This window comes from Panthera onca, chromosome A1 (genome assembly GCF_046562875.1).
Source record: "Panthera onca isolate mPanOnc1 chromosome A1, mPanOnc1 haplotype 2, whole genome shotgun sequence".
Classification (NCBI taxonomy): Eukaryota; Metazoa; Chordata; class Mammalia; order Carnivora; family Felidae; genus Panthera; species Panthera onca.
The window spans coordinates 204854672-204876448 of record NC_138339.1 but is presented as its reverse complement, the minus strand read 5'-3'; the positions used below and the strand labels follow the sequence as shown (position 1 = coordinate 204876448).

At 37.6% G+C, this 21777-nt stretch overlaps 1 protein-coding gene across 5 annotated transcripts in view; it reads right to left on the bottom strand.

Moving 5' to 3' along the window:
* Positions 1 to 21777, bottom strand: part of DIAPH3 (diaphanous related formin 3) — a 516220-nt gene that overhangs the window by 243556 nt on the left and 250887 nt on the right. For all 5 annotated transcript variants that reach the window (XR_013550080.2, XM_078433000.2, XM_078433008.2 and 2 more), the window contains one exon: positions 4469 to 4708. Coding sequence is in view for 4 of the 5 variants with exons in the window: in XM_078433000.2 (XP_078289126.1) it covers positions 4469 to 4708 (240 nt within the window). In the remaining variant the exon portion in view is untranslated. The remainder of the gene's footprint in view (positions 1 to 4468; positions 4709 to 21777) is intronic.

Below are 21777 nucleotides of genomic sequence, written 5' to 3'. Positions count from 1 at the left end.
TATATGGATTGATAATACCTGTTGTTGTTTTTTTTTTAATTTACAAGGTAAAAATCCTCTCATAGATTTTAATATAGTGTTAAACTTTGATGATTGGGTCAACTCATTCTTTTGCTAGAACACTGATCTACTTGGAGAAAGAAGAAAAAAAAAGATCTTTGCATCACCAATAGGTTCTCTAAGAAAATTAACTTCAACACTAATCACATGTAAATTTTTTCTAGATGGGCATTTTGGTGAGGCAATCACCTACCATTTACTGATTGAATTTCTAAGGATACGGATTTGCATTTAATCAATAGCAGGTCCTGAAAAAAGAATATAATCTCCAATTGCATATTATCCAATTTTTATCTAGTCTAGCAATATCTTTGGCGGACTTTATGAATGACAAGAAGTTCATCCATTCTTTTACATATTCTAACGTTTATCCTTTTAAATAGTCAAGCCATCCGAAACCAAGGTATTTATACCATTTTACTTAAACTAGAAATAGCATTATGTAACTGAAGAGTATATTTGTATCTTTCCACGAGTGTTCCCTTGATGTGTCAAACCCTACCAGGCTCTGGCCCATACTCCTAGGGAAAGGATAGGGGGAGGGGAGGGAAAGATGGTTCTAAAAGAAAGATCCTAATGTAACTGATTCATTCATTTACTGTTTTAAAGAACACACCTCAATGTCGTATTTTTCTTTTCTAACAATACACGTGCAAATTTTCTTGTGAAGCTCAGCTTTGGCAAAGGAGGAGAAACCTCTTAGTTCACAAAAAGTTTCACGACCATGTCTGTACTTCACTTTTACCACCAGAAAGCCTCTAAAAATCTACTTTAATTTTTACTTACATCTTAATAGAAACTTGCTTATGTTTAGCTTGTTTCTTTTATTTTTATATTTATTTAACAGAGGCCACATCCAATCTTTAGGGTAAAAACCCACGCAATCCTTTTCCCTCTGAACTCAGAGCTATTATATTTAGCTACCTCCATTATAAAGGTATGCAAAGATGTAATACAGCCCTTAAAATTAAGCTATAATCTATATAGATTTCACAACTCATATAATTATTTATAAAGGATGAAAAGTTAACAACTTAGTAGAACTCCATGTACTTCTCATAGTAGAGCTAAATTTACAAAGGGTATTTAAAAGTAAAGGTTTTGAATATAGAATATTAGATGTCATATAATTACGCAGCATGTTTTAACAGATTAAAATATTACCCTTTCTACTGTCAAATACATATGGAATTCCTTTTATGGGGGCTTATCACCAAACCAAATGCTTTATACTCAGTGTGAAAATTCAATCACAATTGTCAAAGATCAAGCTGCTACTTCTGATAACGTACATGATGAGATATCATCTTGTTCAATATAAGCTTTCAACTTGACATGTAGGCTAATAAAAAATATAAAGTTGTAGTATTTATTTTCTTTCTTGCACAACAGAAGAATCCTAAGAGGGATGGTCAAAATATCTAGTATCGTTGCCTGAAAATACAGTCAACTCTTATCTGGAGACAGATTAACTGGTTTACAGATTAGCTGTAGTAAAATAACAGCAGCATGCATTGCTTTCGTAAAAGATTTTTAAATTATTATGCATCAGCCACTGTCTATCAGTATGAGAGAATGCCTACTCAAACTACATAAAAGGCACAACTTTGTGCCCATTTTGTCTGGTGCATTGTCATTTATTGAGTATTTGCTATGCACCAGGCACTGTATTAGGCTATTCTACCTCATCACTCAGACCTAATCTCTTGTCAACAGCTCCCTTTTGAGGAAGTGTATGAGGGAGTCGACTGCAGTTCTGAGACACAAGCTCTACAGAAGAAAAGACCCTTAGCACTAAGAAACAAATTTCAGTTGATTTGTAGGTGTAAACTTCTCCCCAACTTTGCTCTTCATCCTGTTTTTCTTCCTTTGCTTCCTTTCTCAGGGAAAGCCTGAATCTGCTTGCCTCCTTGCCCTTCCACCTCCAGGTTCATTATCAACATTCCAACAGTTCCCGAGATATTCCTTAAATGTGCATACTCCCCTCCCCCCGCCCCTTCCATCCTACCCCAAGTCCTTTTGCCACTACCCTAGCTTGCACTTCCATTGTCTCAAAGTACCTTCACTGTTTCATAACGGACAAATATTTGCTAAATAGTTAAAGCAGCTTCCACCAGATTCTCTTTAAGACACTGAGGTAAACAAGGGGTAGGAAACACTAAAAATAGCCTGAACTCAATCACTTTTGAGCAACCACATCACACATGTCAGTATGGAGGAGTTATCTTTGATCTCTCCTTTTTCCCTTCATCTTCCCTATCTTCTCCGCTTGAGTTCCTCAGTCCACTCTCCTAGATCACGTGCTACATACGTCAGTCAGTCAGTCAGCCAGCCAGTCAGTCAGCCAGCCAGCCAGCCAGTCAGAGAGCCTCTCCCAGCTATAACCCTCTACCCCAGTGCTGTCCAGTAGAATTTTCTACAGTGATGGAAAATGTGCTATTTTTATGCTGCCAACACGTATGGACACTTATTGACTTGAAACATAGCTAGTGTGCCTGAGGCACTTGCTAATTTTATTTAAATTTTAATTAATTTAAATGTAAATAGCCACATATGGCTAATGGTGACAGTACTGGACAGGGCACCTTAACTTTCTTCCACACTGCTATTAGAATTATGTTCTCACGAGACGTCTCTGATAGCATCACTTCTACTAAAAACTAACAGGTTTCCATAAATCTTCACCATAAGGAATGGCGCTGAAGGTGCTTTCCAATGTAGACCAATTTACTATTTCATTTGCCTGTTCGCCATTCCTTTCCCGCCTAGGCTTCCCATCACTTGGTGTACTCACATACGCCGTGAAATGACCCTTCATGCAAACTGATGGATTTAGCTTAGAACGCCTTTTCCTCTCAGGGAACATCCACTCGCACTTCCAGACTCAGCTCAAATTCCTTCTCCAAATGCTTAACTGTCCCCTCCTAACTGTGCTAGCCTCTCTCTCTCAACTGTTGCCATAAGTTTTTGTATACAGCTCTATTAAAAAAATTAATAATAATTAATGGTGAAAAACGGGGGTTCATGTATGCCAGGTAAATAAGTACATCCATTCAATGGGATGACCAGGTCAAGCATTTGGCACAGGAATAAGCAAGCACTCTACAAATGTGTAAAGTCTTCAATACATGTATTATGAATTGCACCTCCCATGCTAGGGATCTTAACTGAATATATCAAGCTCAGGAACTGAGAGGAAAATAAAAAGATGGAATTGGGGTGGGGCAAGCTCACAGGTGTTGATACCAACTGGAGGCTTAGGTCAGGAACACTGTATAAGGCAAGTTGTGAAAGCACTGGGAGATTAACTATTCAAGCCAACCCACAGCTAAAACTGAACTTGCTTCTCACCTTCCCTATCTCACTGGCAACGGCAACACTGGTTTCCCCCGCTACCCGAAAGTAGAGTGTCCCCACGAAACCTTTCATTTGGCCTTTAAGCCAAATGGCATAAGCAAAAAAGCAATCCCCATTTTGTAAAAGCGAAAATCCTCTTCGGATTTCAGTTTGAAAAGAGGTTACATACATGCTAATGTAGGTCTTTCAGAAAAATCAAGTGGTATAAAGCAAACTTCTGGATAGCGGGGGGAAAATCAGTCATCAAATTCCTTAATCAGGTGGTATAGATGTTAGCAGGTCAAGAACAAAAGAAGGCTTTTCTTGTGATGTGTAACAAGAAGAATTCATTGCAAGCAGATCAATAAAGCACTATTGCTATGGCCCTCTTCCTAGGAAAGAACTCTGTTATATGAAAACAGTGAATATATTTGCCATAACAGTATTTAACATGTGGAAGAACTCAGGAGGAAAAAAAAAAAATCTCTAAACTTACTCAATTTTCACATCCTTTAAAATTATATTTAGATACAAACACTTCAAAATCATTAATGATACCCAAGGTATGTCTGTCTATTCCTAATAAGAGGAATTTCCCCCTTTATATAAAGCAGTCTCACTCTTTTCTCCCTTTAGTCAGCTTGCAAAAAAAACGAAACAAAACAAAAACACACAGAACTATTTAAATAGCTAAAGTAAAAACTGAAGCGACAATCTTAAGCAATTCTCAATATGTATATACCACCATTTGCAGTCACTTGAATTGAATATTAGATTTAAATATTTTGATGTTCCATTTCATTAGGTTGGGAAAGGATAGGTTTATGACATAATTCTGTTATTAAACAAAATCCTTCAGTTGGATTTGCAGATCAGAGAAAATTAATATTTGGATTTAGCTCAGAGGTTGAATAAATTAGCTCAGTTCACTCTGGGTTTGGGTCCATGGTTTGGTTCAAATTCTCGATAATGAACACATCAAAATAAAAATATTTAAATAATGTAATCAGGGCTGACATTTAAGAATGAGTGTCCAGGCAAATATGTGTTTAAAAAAAAAAAAACAACTCACTTTACAGAGAGAGCTAAGGTTAAATCCGAAGGTTTGAGCATTCCGGGAGCCAGCGTTCATGTAGTTTCCCATTAGCAACACAAGTTCCAGCAACTTGCTAAAGCTTTTGCTTTTCTTTATCTGCTCACAGGCAGTACTGACAGCCATGATGTCAGGTTTGATGCTGTTCACCTGCTCTTCAAACTGAAGCTTAAAGAGAATAGCACTGAGCCGTGGCCGGAGTCTCTTCACATTGCTCATCTGATTGAAAAGAAAATAGCAGATTTCCTTTAAAATGCATGGTATACTTTAGTACTGTACGACTGCAAGTAATCTGGGATGATTTATTGGTATGACAGTGCCGAGGAAGCAATATGTCCCTTAAAACTGATAGCAGGGAGAGAGAGAAAAGCCTTGCTTGTTTTTGTGAGCAATCAAGAGTCATCCCTCAAAGAAAAAATTAACAATTTAGATGCTCAGGGAAAAGAAAGCTTTAATTAAATGACAAAGTTAAAGTGATAAGGTACATATAATTTTTCAACAAAGACTAAATTTTAAAAAAGGTGGCAGGGTACAGAGGCAACAAATGACAAAGCATTTCTCTCATTAATTTTTGTTCAACACTGGAAAAGGTTGGGTCATGTTTAAAACATTCAGAAAGGTCTAAAGAGGGTTTGTTTTCTTCAAATAGCAACTGCTGTCCTCAGAAGCCCTGCTGACTAACAGTATGTGTTAGATGGAGGGAAAGTAAATAGGTCCCAATTTGTACTAAATTGACTTTCTAGAGAAACACAGAGAAGTAGAATGACTCCTGACACACACTAAATTAGCAGAGTGGATGTTAAGGAACATGGGCGTAGCCAGAGCCAGAAGCCATGCAAAGCTATGGGTCCATCAGATGCCAAGTTAACCCTGTTTGGGACTCTGCGTTCCCTTGTTGGGAGCGTGGGGGCTGAAGATGTTGAAAAGAACAAAAAGCCTAGAGAGTCAGCAAGTTCTTGACTTAAACTTACTCCCCTGTGTTCTATCACAGGGGAGAACAGCCATTTAACTGAAGGCTGGAGACAAAGGGCATTTAAGCTGTGTATGAATTCACTGACCAAACGTGCTAGGGATTGAGACTTTAAACACATTGATGATGTAATAACAGTAAACCTATTGAACTTCAACAGCTATTATAAATAAAAGCAGTGTGAGGCAAGGTCAGGAAAAAAACAAAAACAAAAAACAACCAACAGTGACACAACACCTTACGGTTAAAATAGGGAATAGGTCTGTTAGTCAACAGAGTATAAAAGAAAACGTAAAGAACAATGTCACACAAAGCTTATAGGATTTCTGTTCAGGAGACAGAAGACTATCTGTTAATAATACAATGGCTGCTGTTTAAAGTTAAATAGACCAGACAAAAGCCTGGATTTATTAGGTCCAAAAAGATATTAGATCCAAAAGGATACTTGCTTGGACATAACAATACAGCCCAGCATACTCATCTAACAAGAACTGAGCAGTAAGGAGTTAACTCTCAGCAGATACATCTTCAGATGGACCAAATCCTTACAGTGATTGAGAAGTTTCTTAGCAAATAATATAAATATCTAATTCACATTTAGTATTCTCTCTAGTCACCTGATGTTTTAATGTTTAAGTGGATACAGCCAAGATTCTAAGAGTTTGACTGATGTAGTTAATTGCCCTCCACACAGAACTTTTGAAAAGGTCTTAAAATTCTGAGTTCAAGGAATGTCTTCAAATTTGGCTGTCTAGGGGAAATATTTTTTTTCTTCTTACAAGAAAGTAAAAAGGGTGGGGGGCCTGGGTGGCTCAGTGGGTTGAGCATCTGACTCTTGATTTCGGCTCAGGTCAGGATCTCGCGGTTTGTGGAATCGAGCGAGGCCTATGGCAGGCTCTGCACTGACAGTAGGGAGTCTGCTTAGGATTCCCTCTCTCCCTCTGTCAGCCCCTCTGCTGCTCATGCTCTAGCACTCACTCTCTCAAAATAAACAAACATTGAAACAAAAAAAGTAAAAAGACTATAAGCTCAAAAAAGACATAAGAACAAAACAAGAACTAATAACGGTTTCATAGAATACATTTAGTATAAAATTTTAGAAAGATAAAATGAAGCCCGGTTAGAATGGCAATTGTTAGCAGGCATGCATCCTTCTGTTTGGGCAGTATATGTGCAGCTACACTGAGTCAAACAGTGATTACTTCTCATAACGTCATTTCACGTGTCTTTTTTTTTTTTTAATTTTTTTTTTAACGTTTATTTATTTTTGAGACAGAGAGAGACAGAGCATGATTGGGGGAGGGTCAGAGAGAGGGAGACACAGAATCTGAAACAGGCTTCAGGCTCTGAGCTGTCAGCACAGAGCCCCATGTGGGGCTCGAACTCACAGACCGCGAGATCATGACCTGAGCCGAAGTCGGCTGCTTAACCGACTGAGCCACCCAGGAGCCCCAAACGTGTCTTAAATGCTCCCAAATAAACTAAATTCTCTAAATTTTTATGCTTAACCATTGCAAATGGTATTCACATTATATTGGGCCAACTCTGTATTAGTGCTCTATTCCATTTAATATACCCTCTAGAATAGTAAGGTAGAGGACTCACATGAGTACACGTGGTTATGGCCATTCAAAAGGTGTATGATGCTCCCGTGGCATGTTTTCAACCTGTGCCCTTATTCATGATAGTCTGTTACTTTGCCATAAACATGAGAAGTATCCCAGGAAAATATTATTACAAAATATATTAATTTTAACCTATATTAATGTACTAATTTATGCACAAAGAGAAAAAAACTGCTTAAATGCCTCGATTATACTGTCCCCAAATATGTTAAAGTTTTCCTGCTGACAAGCTAACCATATGTAGCCAGGATAAAGTAATTAATTTTCCTAGAAAAATATAACCTAGATTTGTATGAGTAATGAGTTTACCTGGCACTAGGGACAGTTACCTTGAAAAGACAGAGTAAGTGTATGATGTAATGCAGAACAAAATGCTATGAATTCATGAAAAACCCTGACAAAGCCAGGAAACCTAAAAACACATTTTAGAGCAACATCTTTTAAAATCAGATGTCCTTTCCATATTGTTCTTTCTTCCAAATTTCAAATAGGATTTAGACTAATAAAAAATAAATGTATTTTAGTGAACAAAAATCACTGAGCTGGAAAAAAACCTGAGAGATCACCTGGAACTCATTCTGGTCTTCAGTCTACTATTGAATAGCCTACTCTGATCCTGCAGGACACATGGCTGTCCCCATTATTTAAAAACAAAAGTCTTAAAGTACACTAACATTCTAAGGTCTAGCTCTTGGGATCTGTGATAAGAATAGCAGGGTTCTTTTTGTCATTAATCAAATCAGAGTCTTTCCTCATATAGGATCAAAGAGTAAAAAGTTTAAAAATCAGAAAAAATATATATTTTTTTTATTCTTGAAGAACGTCTGTTTCTTCATTACTTCACATGATCTGTCAACACAGGATTTGTGTTCTGTTTGCTTACTAAGGAACCTCGCACTTGTCTGCTCCAGGCGAGGCTGAATGCAGAAATGAAGAGCTATGGTGCTCCAAATAATGCTCTCAATGGTAAGAGAGTCACTAAAAAAGAGGAGGAGAAAGAAAAGAAGGTTATGAAAGTTTAACTGTGAGACAGTTAATAATGAAGGGTGCCTGGCTGGCTCAGCTGGTTCAGGGTCCAACTCTTGATTTCGGCTCAGGTCATGATTTGTGAGATTGAGCCCCGAGTCTGGCTCTGTGCTGACAGCGTGGAGTCTGCGTGGGACTCCCTCTCCCTCTCTCTCTGCCCCTCCCCTGCTCATGCTTGTGCGCACTCTTTCTCTCTCAAAATAAATAAACATTTGAAAAAAAAAAGACAGTTAATAAATTAGAACTTAACTTTCACAGAGTTATCCTTTCAACTGATCGATACCTAGTCTTAGTAATATAAACTCACATCACCAAACTCTGACAATAGGGAGTTGTAATCTGAAGATCAATCTGAAGGCATAAAAAAGAAAGTGAAAATACTTTAACTGCTATTTGAAAGCAGGGGGCAGTGTTCCTGCAATGTCCCCACCCCATAATTAGAGATGTTCCATGCCAAATAAAAAAAAACCTTTAAAGCAGTGACTGGTGAAAATCAATCAAGAATATCCAGAAGTCTAAGGGTAATTTTTATGTCACACCTCTGTTTGTTGGCAACATTAAGTGCTGTCAGAGGAGAGACAAGTGAGATGAAAGAACTTGAGAAAATAATAAAGCAACAGGTACGGACTGGATGCCTAAGTCATGACTGCCACCCTTGGATCATCTGATTCTTTCCATCTGTCTCAAAGGGCAAAAAGTAGACAAAGGGCAAAAAGGAAGATGTAATCGTGCATCATCTCATTATGATTATGTTTTCACACATAATTTTAATGCCATCCATTGTTTTATGGGGGAAACAACAGAATCCGTTAGACATTTTTATACCAACTATGTCTAATACCATATCTGGTTCTCTTTAATTTCTTTAATAGATAAGAGATATTCAGGAACCAGCTTATTCAAAACTTGGCACATTCCCCGCCCCCACCCTCCGCCCTTCTCACCTGCAGACTTGCACAGGCTCGCCTGAAAAGAAATCTTAGTACATGCACAGTATCTTTGTTATTCTTCCCTAAAGTCACTATGGAACTATTTTAACCATCCATTTACCTAACACTACAAGTAACCAACTGACTGAAAAGACACTCACTTTCATCTGAACTGACTGGCTACTCTAAACCTTTATTTCATATATTTTGTACATGTATCAGGAATAACAGAACAAAATAAGTCAGTCAGAGAAAGACAGATACCATATGTCTTCACTCATATGTGGATCTTGAGAAACTTCACAGAAGACCATGGGGGAGGGGAAGGGGAAAAAAAAAGTTACTGAGTGGGAGGGAGTCAAACCATTAAGAGACTCTTGGATACCGAGAACAAACTGAGGGTTGATGGGGGGTGGGAGGGAGGGGAAAGTGGGTGATGGGCATTGAGGAGGGCACCTGTAGGGATGAGCATTGGGTGTTGTGTGGAAACCAGTTTGACAATAAATTATATTTAAAAGAAAAAAGGAATAACAGAACAATGTTTCAGGAAGGCTAAAGGACTCCTTCAAAGTCACATGGCAGGTAGGACATGGTCCTCGAGCTAACTTGCTGCCAGTCATGTGTGCGTGTCACTGAGAGCATCAAGTGTGGAAATTAACAGTCGTATCTTAAAAGCCATCTAATACTCCAATTACTCCTACTATGTTTTCCTAGGAGTAGGAATGGACTTTCTCCACTGTAGTTATGTGACCAAACACTGTGGAGACACCCGGCTGTACTGTTTCAGATTCCTTTCTTTTTCCAACTGCCTCCCGTTGTGCTGAATTTTTAGTATTTTTTCCAGATTTGTGTTTGTTGTCCCCTCACACTGCACTTTCCACTCATATTTCCTTATTAGCTAATTCTTCTGTTCTCTGTGGAAGAGGTGCAAATAAGCAAAGGGAAGGTGAAAAACAAATGCATCCTTGTCAAAGACAAGACTAGAAAATGACAAAGGGTTGAGGGAGGAAAGCAACAGCTAAGAAAATAATGTAAATCTAATAACAGAATTAAGACACTTTGAAAAAAGTTAACTTGATTTCTTAAACTGCATAAAGAAAAATACCTACCCTTTACCGTTAGCTGGCCACTATTTTCAAGATCTCCAGAATGCTCCAGAAAAAAAGAATAGTTCATTTCAAGAAATGCATCAAAAACACAGCTATTTAAGCACCTTATGCCTGGGTAGTGCTCAGAATACAAAAAATGTTTTGTGTTTTTTTTTTTTTTAAATCAATGTGTTCTTATGATATTAAAGCTCCGAGGCTAAAATTATTTTTTAAAAACTACACAACAGCAAAGTACATATGGTATGTTTTTAACATTTTTTCCATAAGAGCAAAGCCAAGAATTATACAAAAAATATTAAAAGGATGAAATGTATATTCCTGCAGCTAGTCAAGAAACAGAAAGTTGGTTATAGCCATCAGATATTGCTTTATCTTTGTTTACAAGTGCTTATCAGTTCTGGACCACTAAGGATTTCACAGGAGGTCCAAATGAGTTCTGTCGATACTCAGGATCTGTAAGTGGGAAAGCTAGAGAGCGAGAGACTTATTTAATTTGGCAGTCTTAGCAAATACTCTTAACACAGAAGTTTCATATCTGATGAATTAAAAAGCTGGCATAAAACCCACAACCATTCTGGTGTCTTAAATTCATTCATGTCTGCTTCCAGACAATCCCCACCCTACCATAAGAAACCCAATGTTTTTATTTCTACCATAATAGCTTAGTTTTGCCTGTTCTTGAAATTGATATTAATGAAACCTTCAGTAAACACTTTTTGTGTCTTGCTTCTTTCACTGAACAAAAGGACTTTGAAATTCATATACATGCTGTGTGATTCGATATTTGGTTCCCTTTTACTAATGAGTGATATTTTGTTGTAAAAATATACCAACATTTCTTTACTCACTTCTGTTGATGGACTCTTTGTTTTTCAGTTTGGGGCTATGTGGTGGGTTGCGTTAAACAGGGAACTGGGTAAATCATATGTCAAGTTCTTACCCCAGGTATCTGTGAATGTGACTTTATTTGGAAATAAGATCTTTGCGGATACAATTAAGGATCTCCACGCGAGATCATGCTGCGTTTAGGGTGGGCTCTAAATTAAGTGACTGATGTCATTTTAATTTTTAAAAAGGGGGGTAGGGAGAGAGAAACACACAGGAGAAGGCAATGCAAAGGAGGCGGCAGAGATTGGAGAGATCCTAGCAGCTAGATAGACAAAGTCTTGACTGTGAGCTGCTATCACAAGTGAGAAGAGAGGCATGGAACACGTTCTCCCTCAAAGCCTCCAGAAGGAGCCAACCTGCCAGCACCTCGATTTAGGTATTTTGGTGTCCAGAAATGTGAGAGAATAAATTTGTGGTTTTAAGCCACCGCAGTTGTGGACATTTGTTATTGGAGGCCTGTGGAAACTAATACAGAACATTCTGAATATTCTTGTATGAATCTTCTCATTTCCATTAAGTGTCTAAAAAATAGAGTATAAACGTATACTTTTCTAAGAAATTGTCAAACTGTGTTGCTAAGTGGTTTATACTACTTAATACCTGTTTTCTAGTTTTGCATGTTTAGGTCAATATTCCGCCCCTCATTAATTTTTCTGTGCGGTATGACAGAGGACTTGAGATTCATTTTAGTTCCTAGGGTATCCAAGTTTTGCAGTACAGTTGCAGTACAGGATACAAAAAAAATTCCTTTCCGCCCACTGACTAGCCTTGAAGTCTCTACCGAAAGTCAGTTGATGGTATTGTTGTGGGTTTATTTCTAAACTTTCTAGAAAAAGTTTGTGTATTTTTAAGCCAAAGTGTTACTGTCTTGCTATCACAGTCTAAAAGTCTAAAAGTCTAAAAGTCTTCCAAGTGTGTTCTTTTTCAAAACTCATTTTATGTCTTCTAGGTTCTTTGCATGCCATACAAATTTTTTGTAATTTCCTATCAATTACGCTAATAAAACCTGCTAGGATTTTGACTGGGAATGTGTATCAAATATTCGAAATCTAAGATCATTAGAGGGGAAAAAATGACATCTTAACAATACTGAGCCTTCCACTGTAGGAGCATGGAAAGTAGCTCATTTATAATTTCTTTAATTTCTCTCAGCAATATTTTGTAGTTTTTGCCATAGAAAATTAGCATGTGTTAGTGAAAATTTTTCCTAAGTATTTTAAGTTTTTGGATGGTAGAGTAAATAGTACTATTTTTATTTTGTTTTCCAAGATCTCACTGCTTACAGAGAAAAATACAGCTTATTTGCATATACTGATTATTCTGTGATCTTATTAAACTCACTGGTTACTTCAACAAAGTTTGTCTGTATGAATTCATAAGGAATTTACAACAGGTCACTCAAAAATAAAGATGGCTTACTTCCGGGGCGCCTGGGTGGCGCAGTCGGTTAAGCGTCCGACTTCGGCCAGGTCACGATCTCACGGTCCGTGAGTTCGAGCCCCGCGTCAGGCTCTGAGCCCCGCGTCAGGCGCTGGGCTGATGGCTCGGAGCCTGGAGCCTGTTTCCGATTCTGTGTCTCCCTCTCTCTCTCTGCCCCTCCCCCGTTCATGCTCTGTCTCTCTCTGTCCCAAAAATAAATAAAAACTTTAAAAAAAAAAAAAAAAAAAAAAAAAGATGGCTTACTTCCTCATTTCCAATGCACAGGACTTTAAATTCTTTTTCTTTTCTTACTATACAGGTTAAAACATGCATTGTAATGCTGAATAGAAGCATAAGAATAGATATCCTCACCTAGATTCCAATCAGAAATGACAAAGCATTGAATCCTTCACCATCAATTATGAGGGGAGTTACATGTTTTCCATAGATGTCCTCTATCAGGTTGAGGAAGTTCCTTCTATTTCTAGTTGCTAAGAGTTTTTATCATAAATTCAAATTCTAAATACTTCTCATTTTGCGATTCTTTAGGTAATGTGATTTTTCTCTCCTTTCTCTGGTACTGTGGTTTAGTACATTAATTTTTAAATTAAGCCAACATTATACCACTTGGTCTTTTTATGTACTGAAATATTTGATATATAAAAATATTTTGTTACTCTTTGCATGTATGTTTGAGTCTAATTTTTTGTACTGAAATTCTTTTGAGTCCTGATATCCATAATTTGAGAATTTGGTTTTGTTTTCAGTGTTTCCATTCACTCAAAATAATTTTTTCTTTGACTCACAGGTAATTAAAAAACCACATTATGCAATTTTCAAACAGTGAGATGTTCCATTATTATTATCCAATTTACTGTTAACAGAAAACACACTCAGCAAGATTTCAATCTTTTGAAAATTATAGAGATATATTTTATGTCCCCACAGGGTCTACTTTGGTGAATGTACCATGTGTATTTGAAGACAATGCATACCCTAGAGTTGTTCTGAGGAAGCCCCACAAATATTAGAACAAAACCGCTGACAGAACTTGATTTTCTATGTATTTACTGTCTTTTTTTTTTTTTTTTTCTTTTTTAGTCTATAGTTTTTCCTAGAATTTGCTGAAAAAGGGTCATGATAAGGTTAGGATCAGGGAGTTATCTATTTCTCCATTTAATTCAGCCAGTTTGTGCTTGATGAATTTTGATGCTGTTACTAGGAGCTTACATATTTAAGACGATTATTCCTAGTAAACTACTCCTTTTATCATTGTGTAATATCACTCTTTATTTCTTATAATACGCTCTGCCTTGAAGTATACGTTTCCTGAAATATACGTAACTTTGCTACTTTTCTTATTGTTCTGTTTTCCATTTGTCCCTTTTGCTTTTCAACTACAAAAGCAAGAAAAAGATAACAGAGATGTAGTCAAGCAATGTTTAGTATTCCGTTTTATTTCTTCCATTGGCCTTTGAGCTCTATTTCTTCTAATTATATTTTTTTCTGGTTGCTGGAAGACTAACAAAATGCATCTTTATATATCAGCCTCCTAGAGTTACTATTAGGTCAATATTGTACGTGTATATATTTTCCTTTTTCTACATTTCACTCACATCTCACACTGCCTGAGATTCATTTCATATGTGTAATGCTATAACAGTGCAATTCCATTTGTGGTACCCCCATCATTTGTGCAATTACTAGCTTTTACTTCTATGTACATTAGAAACCCCATCCTGCCGGATTTTTTTTTAATTATCAATTTTAAGTAATTTATGAGAAGAGGAAACAGTTTATTTACTATTTCAGGCACTCTTATTCCTTTTTGTAGATTGGAAGTTTCCATCTGGTGTCATTTCCCTCTGGCTTGAAGGATAACCTTTAGCATTTATTTCTTGTAGGGCAGGTCTGATGGCTACAAACTCAGCTCACTAAAAATGTCTTAATTTTACCCTATTTTTGGAAGGGTATCTACTAAATAGAGAATTTTGACTTTACAGGTTTTGTTTTTAAGTTTCTTTATTTTGAGGGAGGGAGGGAGGGAGGGAGGGAGGGAGGGAGGGAGGGAGACAGACAGAGAAAGAGAGGGAGGGAGGGAGGGAGGGAGGGAGGGAGGGGCAGCGGGGAGCCTGAGGTGGGGCTGGAATTCAGGAACCCTGAGAACATGAACTGAGCTGAAATCAAGAGTCCAACACTTAACAGACTGAGCCACCCATGTGCCCCTACAGGGTTAGTTTTTCGTTATTAATTCGACACTTTACACCCTTCCGTTGACTTCTGCTTTCCATTATTTCTGCAGAGTTAGCAAAATCTCTCATTTTCCCACATGCAATGTGTCTGCCCACCCCTAATGCACCAGGTTACTATCATGATTTTTCTTTACCTTTGGCTTTCAGCAGTTTGACCAGGATGTGCCAAGGTCTTTTTTTTTTTTTTTTTTTTTTTTTTTTCCTTTACATTATCCTGCTTGGGATATGCTGAGCTTCTTGAATCTTCAATTTCTACTCCTCACCCAATTTACCCAATTTGCAAGTCTTGGCCATTATTTCTTCAAATATTTTGTCAGCCACAATCTCACTCTCTTCTCCTTTGGGGACTCCAATTACAAGTGTTTTGGAATGAGTGGTATTGACCCACAATACCTAAGGTTCTGTTCGTTTTTTACACTTTTTTTTTTTTTTTTTTGGCCTACATCTTTAAGATAAAATTACCTCTGTAGAGCTGCCTTCAAACTCGCAGACTCTTCCGCATCTCCAATACACTATTAAACCTACATGCTAAATATTTCAATTCAGTGATTAAACTTTTCAGTTTGAGAATTTCCATATGGTAAATTTTTATAGTTTTCATTTCCCTGAAGAGACTTCTCCATTAAGACCATGTTGTTGTTGTTTTAATTCCTTGAAGATAATTTCCTGTAGTTCTTTGAACATATTCATAATATCCACAGTAAAGTCTTTGCCTGTGAAATCCCAAATCCGGGCCATCTTGGGTCTGGTTTGATTTTCTTTGATGATAAATCCCATTTCATTTTTCTTTACTATTTAATGTTACAATACCGCAACAACTGTTGAGTTATAATATTCCTTTGAGGAACGTTCATTCTAGTTTTAGCAGGCAAATCACTGGGTGATAACCTTAAGTTGTACAGGCTTGAGTTTACTCACTGTTAGTGTAGCGGTGGGAAGTAAAGGATTCACCCTAGCCCCTGGAACTTGGTATCTAAACTTTCTTCCCAGAGGAGTCTGCAAGACTCGATTATAGGTTTCCTTAAGGTGAGTCCTGAGTAGGTCCTTCTTTTTTGTTTTGTTTAAGATTTCTTCTAATGTTTATTTATCTTTGAGAGAGAGAAGGTGGGGAGGGGCAGAGAGCGAGGAAGACACAGAATCCAAAGCAGGCTCTAGGCTCTGAGCTGTCGAGCCCGATACGGGGCTCGAACCCACAAACGGTGAAATCATGACCTGAGCTAAAGATGGATGCTCAACTGACTGAGCCACCCAGGTGCCCCTAGAGTAGGTACTTCTTCAGGGTGTGGCACTCATTCCTCAAGTACAACCTTTCCAGTTGTTTGAATAAATACCCAAGTGAGCAAATGAGGTGCTAAGATGATTTCTCTATTTTGGCAGAGCCAGAAATCCCATGCCTCCCAGCAATGCTGGACCTCTAGGATCGCCACTCCACTCCCAACTTGTAACAAGTGCCCTGTGACAAATCTCGATCAGCCTAGGAACAGCGCAGCCTCCAGGCACAGACTCAGTGGAGATCTGCACAAGGACCAGAGAGGACCCTTTCTGTACAACCCCTCCCCCTTTAATGCCCTGCCCAGCAGAGTCCAGCTGTTTCAACTGCTACAAATTCTGATCTCTGCTTCTTCTGCTTAGAGAAAAACAGCCTCTGCTTAAACTTCAGTTCTCTGCGCTATAACTGTAAATTTTTCACCAGGCCAAAAGCTGGGCACTCATGAAGTTAGTATAGTTTCTGTTTTCTCAAGGCTTGCAATTTTTCTCTACTGGTTGTCTACGGTCTTAAAACAGACGACTTGCATATTTTGCCTAGTTTATCTCTGTTAGTAGTTTACACAGCTTTGGCTAATTTATTCCAAAGTCTTTTATGTTTTTGTTATGTTACCGTAAATGGAATTTTAAAAACTTATAATTTCAGTTTTAAAAATACCAAAAAATCTTTACCCAGATTAACCCATTGTTTGTATTTTGCCCCACTTGTTTTATCCTATTCTCTCTCTCTCTCTCTATCTTACACACACACACACACACACACACACACACACACACACATACACATTTGGTTACAGTGATGTTCACCAGTTTTTCCAATGTAAAGTTGCTATATTTTTCCTTTACAATAAGCATTTTATAGGGAGATACTTTGAGACTTTGTGAATAGTATGTATATAATCCATTTTCATCAAATTTTCACCTTCATGTTAATGGGGACAGACCACTAAGGAGAGTATTATAGTATTTATTCAACCTTATTAAAAATGCACTTTAAGACCCTTTCTGAAGGCCTCAAGAATGAAACGCAAAGCAGCCTAGAGCTACAATTACACCTTAAGCCACAAGTGTGACACAACTATCTAGTCTATGGTAACTTAGTTCCATGAGTCCAGTTTCCCCCTTTCCATTATGTTTCCAAAATAGTCTCAGAAGAGAATATGGAAACCTATATAATGAGAGTTGCAGAATACAGAAAATGCTTCCCAGGCACTAGATGATATTTGGATCTAAAAAAGCAACCTTAAAACAATGTTGTTTGCAAAGTGATGAATCATAAGAGACCTTTTTGCTTATAACTACAAAATGCTTTAGGCTTTATTTCAAATGAATGATGTATGGCTAGTAATTAGTATGTGACTGTAATGATGTTTTGTTTTGTTTTTGCAAATGAAACAAATTAAGCAGATTGTGCCATAAAATTTCAATACTATATAGATGGTCTAACTAGAAAGCATCATATTTCCATACCAAAAAACAACAAAGAATCCACATTTCCTATTACGGACTTAAATGCCCCACTTTTTAGTTGTCTATTTAGATGATTTAAAATCCCAAAGAAGTAAACACCCAAATTCCTAAAAACTTAATTTCAACAATTTCAGCTCCTACTTGAACATTCTAAATAATTTGCATCTATTAATAACTCAAAGTTAACCTTTAAATACTAAAATAAATTGGTCCAGTAATGAAGCATACAGAAACCACAACTAAAAACAACTTCAAGTACAGTGGGCATCTACAGCAAACAGAAACGTAAGAGTGGTGGGCACCACAAGAAACGGAGAATTATCTTTTCATGTCCTAGAAGTATGAGCTCATAGCTGATCAGTAACAGTTATTGGTTGAGTGAACAGGTTGCCTCATCTATGAAATGGTAATGCGTATTTCTGGAGTTATGTGAGAGCCTGATACAATTACTCATTTATGTGTCAGATATTTATTGAGCATTTATTATGTGCCAAACACTCTTTTTGGCCTTGGAGATTCACATTAAAAATAAGATGACAAGGGGGCGCCTGGGTGGCTCAGTCGGTTGGGCGTCCGACTTCGGCTCAGGTCACGATCCGTGAGTTCGAGCCCCGCGTCAGGCTCTGGGCTGATGGCTCGGAGCCTGGAGCCTGTTTCCGATTCTGTGTCTCCCTCTCTCTCTGCCCCTCCCCCGTTCATGCTCTGTCTCTCTCTGTCTCAAAAATAAAAAAATAAAATAAAAAAAATAAAAAACTTAAAAAAAAAAAAAAAAAAAGATGACAAGAACTTGGTCCAAATGGGGTGTGCTATAAGTAAGCAGGCAGAGAAAGGAAGAGAAAAATAGAAACGAATAGACAAGATCCTTTCAGATAAGGACGAGTGCTATGACTAAGTAGGGTTCAAGAGATAGAGAATGATGGGGGGCATCATCATGATGAATGCGTTCATGACAAAGTGGCATTTGGGCTGAAACAAAGGGATCTGCAAGAGTAAAGACAAATCTGAGGTGGGGATAGCAATTGAGTATGGCTGCAACACAGTAAATAAGAAAGGGAGTGGTAAACTGAGTTTCAAGAAATAGACACTAGATCATCTTACAAATTATAATCAAATTAGAAACTATTAGAACTTCCAAAGGGAAACTCTTCTTCTGGCCAAAGATGGAAAAACAGGGACTAGACTTACCACCCTGCCTGAAGCAATAGTTTTCAGACAGTAGACACCAGTGTGGGACAGTGGCACCTGAGAAAGGGGAAGCAAGGTGAGCTCTATGACTGTGCTAGCTCACTTTTTAGAAAGAGTTTCCAAACTGCAGCACAGAGAGGAGGAAGCCAGGTAGAATCATGGGGTCTCCATGAGTTGAGGAGAGGCAGGTGAGAGTCTGCTAATGCCAAGGCAGATAGAGTTCTTTGGACAGAGTACCAGAAAGAAAAGAGTAGCACAGAGAAAAAGCTCGGGAGATCTCAAGAGATTTCCCCTATGTCTTTACTCTGGTACTGATGAGCACACGCATGTAAGAAAACCACTAGAGGCTGGAGAAAGAATCAGCTAAAAGCACTGGAGGTAACTGTGCCTGATTCTCACACAGGGCTGGGAACAGTACTTGATCTCATCAGCCAGAGTGGGAAAACTTCAAAATTCATGGGATATTGAGTAGAATACTCAGCAGACTATTACTGAGTATCACTCTTGGGGGAAAATAAGCTCTAGATTGAAGGCTCCTCTGATTCCATGTAACAAAGCTTAAATACAAGCCATATAAGTATCAAACTATTTGCAAGTAATTTAACTGTCTCCCCAAACAAAGCACAAGAGTATTTATAAGAGTACAAAATTATCTACAGCACAACATGGTAAAAAAAAAAAAAAATGGCACCCAAACAAAAATTATTAGCCACCCAAAGTGGTAGGAAAATATAACCACCTAGGAGAATATTTAATAAACACAGATCCAGAAATACACGAATGACAGAAACAATAACCAGAAAGAAGTTATTATAAAACTATTTCATATGTTTGACAGGGTTGTAGAAAGAAAGAGAATTTTCAGAAGAGAAAAGATATTTTTTTTAAAAAATACCCAAACTGAGTTTCTAGAGAAAAAAGTTATGATATCTGAGATGACTGAATAGGAAAAACAACAGATTAGACACCACAAAAGAAAAAAACTGGAATACATAGCCACAGAAATTATCTCAAATAAAAAAATTAAAAAGAAAACAAGCAAAAAAACAGAGACAAATATGGAACACCTTTAAAAGGACTAATATATGTGTAATAATAAAATATATGCAAATGAAGTCCCTGAAATAGAGGAAGGAGGTACAGAAAAAGTAAATGAAAAAAAGTAATGGCTAAACTTTTACAATTCAAAAACTATAAACCCAGAGATCCACAAGCTCAATGAACTCCACGGCCTAGAAATATGAAGAAAACTACATCCAAGGTACATCATAATCAAATTGTCCAAAACTAGTGAGAAAGAGAAAAATCTTCAAAACCAGACAATAAAAAAAAAAAAACAAAAAGACATAACAAAGGAATAAAGGTAAGAATGATGGCAGACTGCTTGCCCAAAATTATGCAAACAACGAGACAGTGAAGTAACACGTTTGGAGTACTGAAAGGAAAAACTATCAATCTGGAATTCCATATCCGTGAAAACACTTTTCAAAATGAAGGTGGTGAAGAGAATTCCCCAGACGTACAAAAAATGAAAGAATTCATTAGCACTGTAAGAAATATTACAGTTATTTCTTCAGGGAGAAGGAAGAGGATTCTAGATGGAAGTCAAGATTTACACAAACAAGTGAAGAGTGCTGGAAATGGTATATATGTGAGCAGACATAAAAGACAAATGATTATTGATAGTAAAAACAATAACCATGTGTTAGGAGTTTTAAACATGTTGAGACAAAATGTATGATAACAATAGCACAAAGCCCCCAAGTGTTGGAAAACAGGAGTACATCATTTTAAGACTTCATACTACACAGAAAATGGTATAATATCATTTGAAGTTAGTTAAAAATATATATTATAAACACTAATGCAAGCATTAATAAAGTAGTAACTAATAAGCCAACGAGAAGATAAAGTCACTAAAATATTTAATCCAAGAGAAAAAGAGTACCAAAGAATAGATGACAGGGAAAATAAATAGCAAAACAGTAGATTCAAACCCTACCATATTAGTACCCCACATTAAAGGAAAACGGTCAATACTACACTGAAAAGGTAGAAATCATTAGATTGGATTTAAAAAGTCATTATGCTGTCTGTAACAATAGTAGCTTAAAAGGAAAAGAACAAAAAAGATAGACCATGTTATCACTAATCAAAATAAAGCTGGAGTGCCTGTATTAACACAGCACAAAGTAAATATTAAAACCTTTAGAGAGTATTTTAAAACTTGGAGGTGACATAATCTCATTTAGGGTTTTTATTTTTTTCCATTTAGTTTTATGATAAGTGATCACTAGATGCTATGTGGAAAAAGACAATACATTTAAAACATGCGGCATTCCACCTTCAGCAACCTTAAAGATTTAAGGGTCAAATCTGTTCAGGGGGGGTATGATGAGGGAGCGTAAGGCAGGCTGCCACAGTGCAAACATCCTCTCCCACAGGTGGGATATTCCTCAGGCACTCCTGGAGATCATGTGATCTCTGTCAGTTATATGTCTTAGTAAATTACAAGAAAAAGGCAATCTTGGGGCGCCTGGGTGGCGCAGTCGGTTAAGCGTCCGACTTCAGCCAGGTCACAATCTCGCGGTCTGTGAGTTCGAGCCCCGCGTCAGGCTCTGGGCTGATGGCTCGGAGCCTGGAGCCTGTTTCCAATTCTGTGTGTCTCCCTCTCTCTCTGCCCCTCCCCCGTTCATGCTCTGTCTCTCTCTGTCCCAAAAATAAATAAAAAACGTTGAAAAAAAAAATTTAAAGAAAAGGCAATCTTATTAATAGTCTAATCTCTGGAAATTTATAGACTCAATTTTCTGGAGCCCCAACATCACCCTCCCCTCCATAGTGACGGGGGGAACAAAGACAAGAAGGAAATGGTAGGTGAAACTAAATTTCTTTATGACCCGCAGTCCATTGACAAATACTTGGGGCAAATACATGGTATAACATGTCTCCAGGAACTCCCTAGTGTCTTAATGTTAATGTCTTACTAGAAAGAAAACAACCTTAGCTTGACAATATCAAGGCCTCTGTACCTTAGGAGCCCTCTTGAGCACATCAAAATCCTTCGGGAGCCCTCCCTTTTGACTTTACCTCCCCCAACTCCATAGTATATAACCACTCACTCTTCACAACCCCTGTCCAGCTTTTTCTGC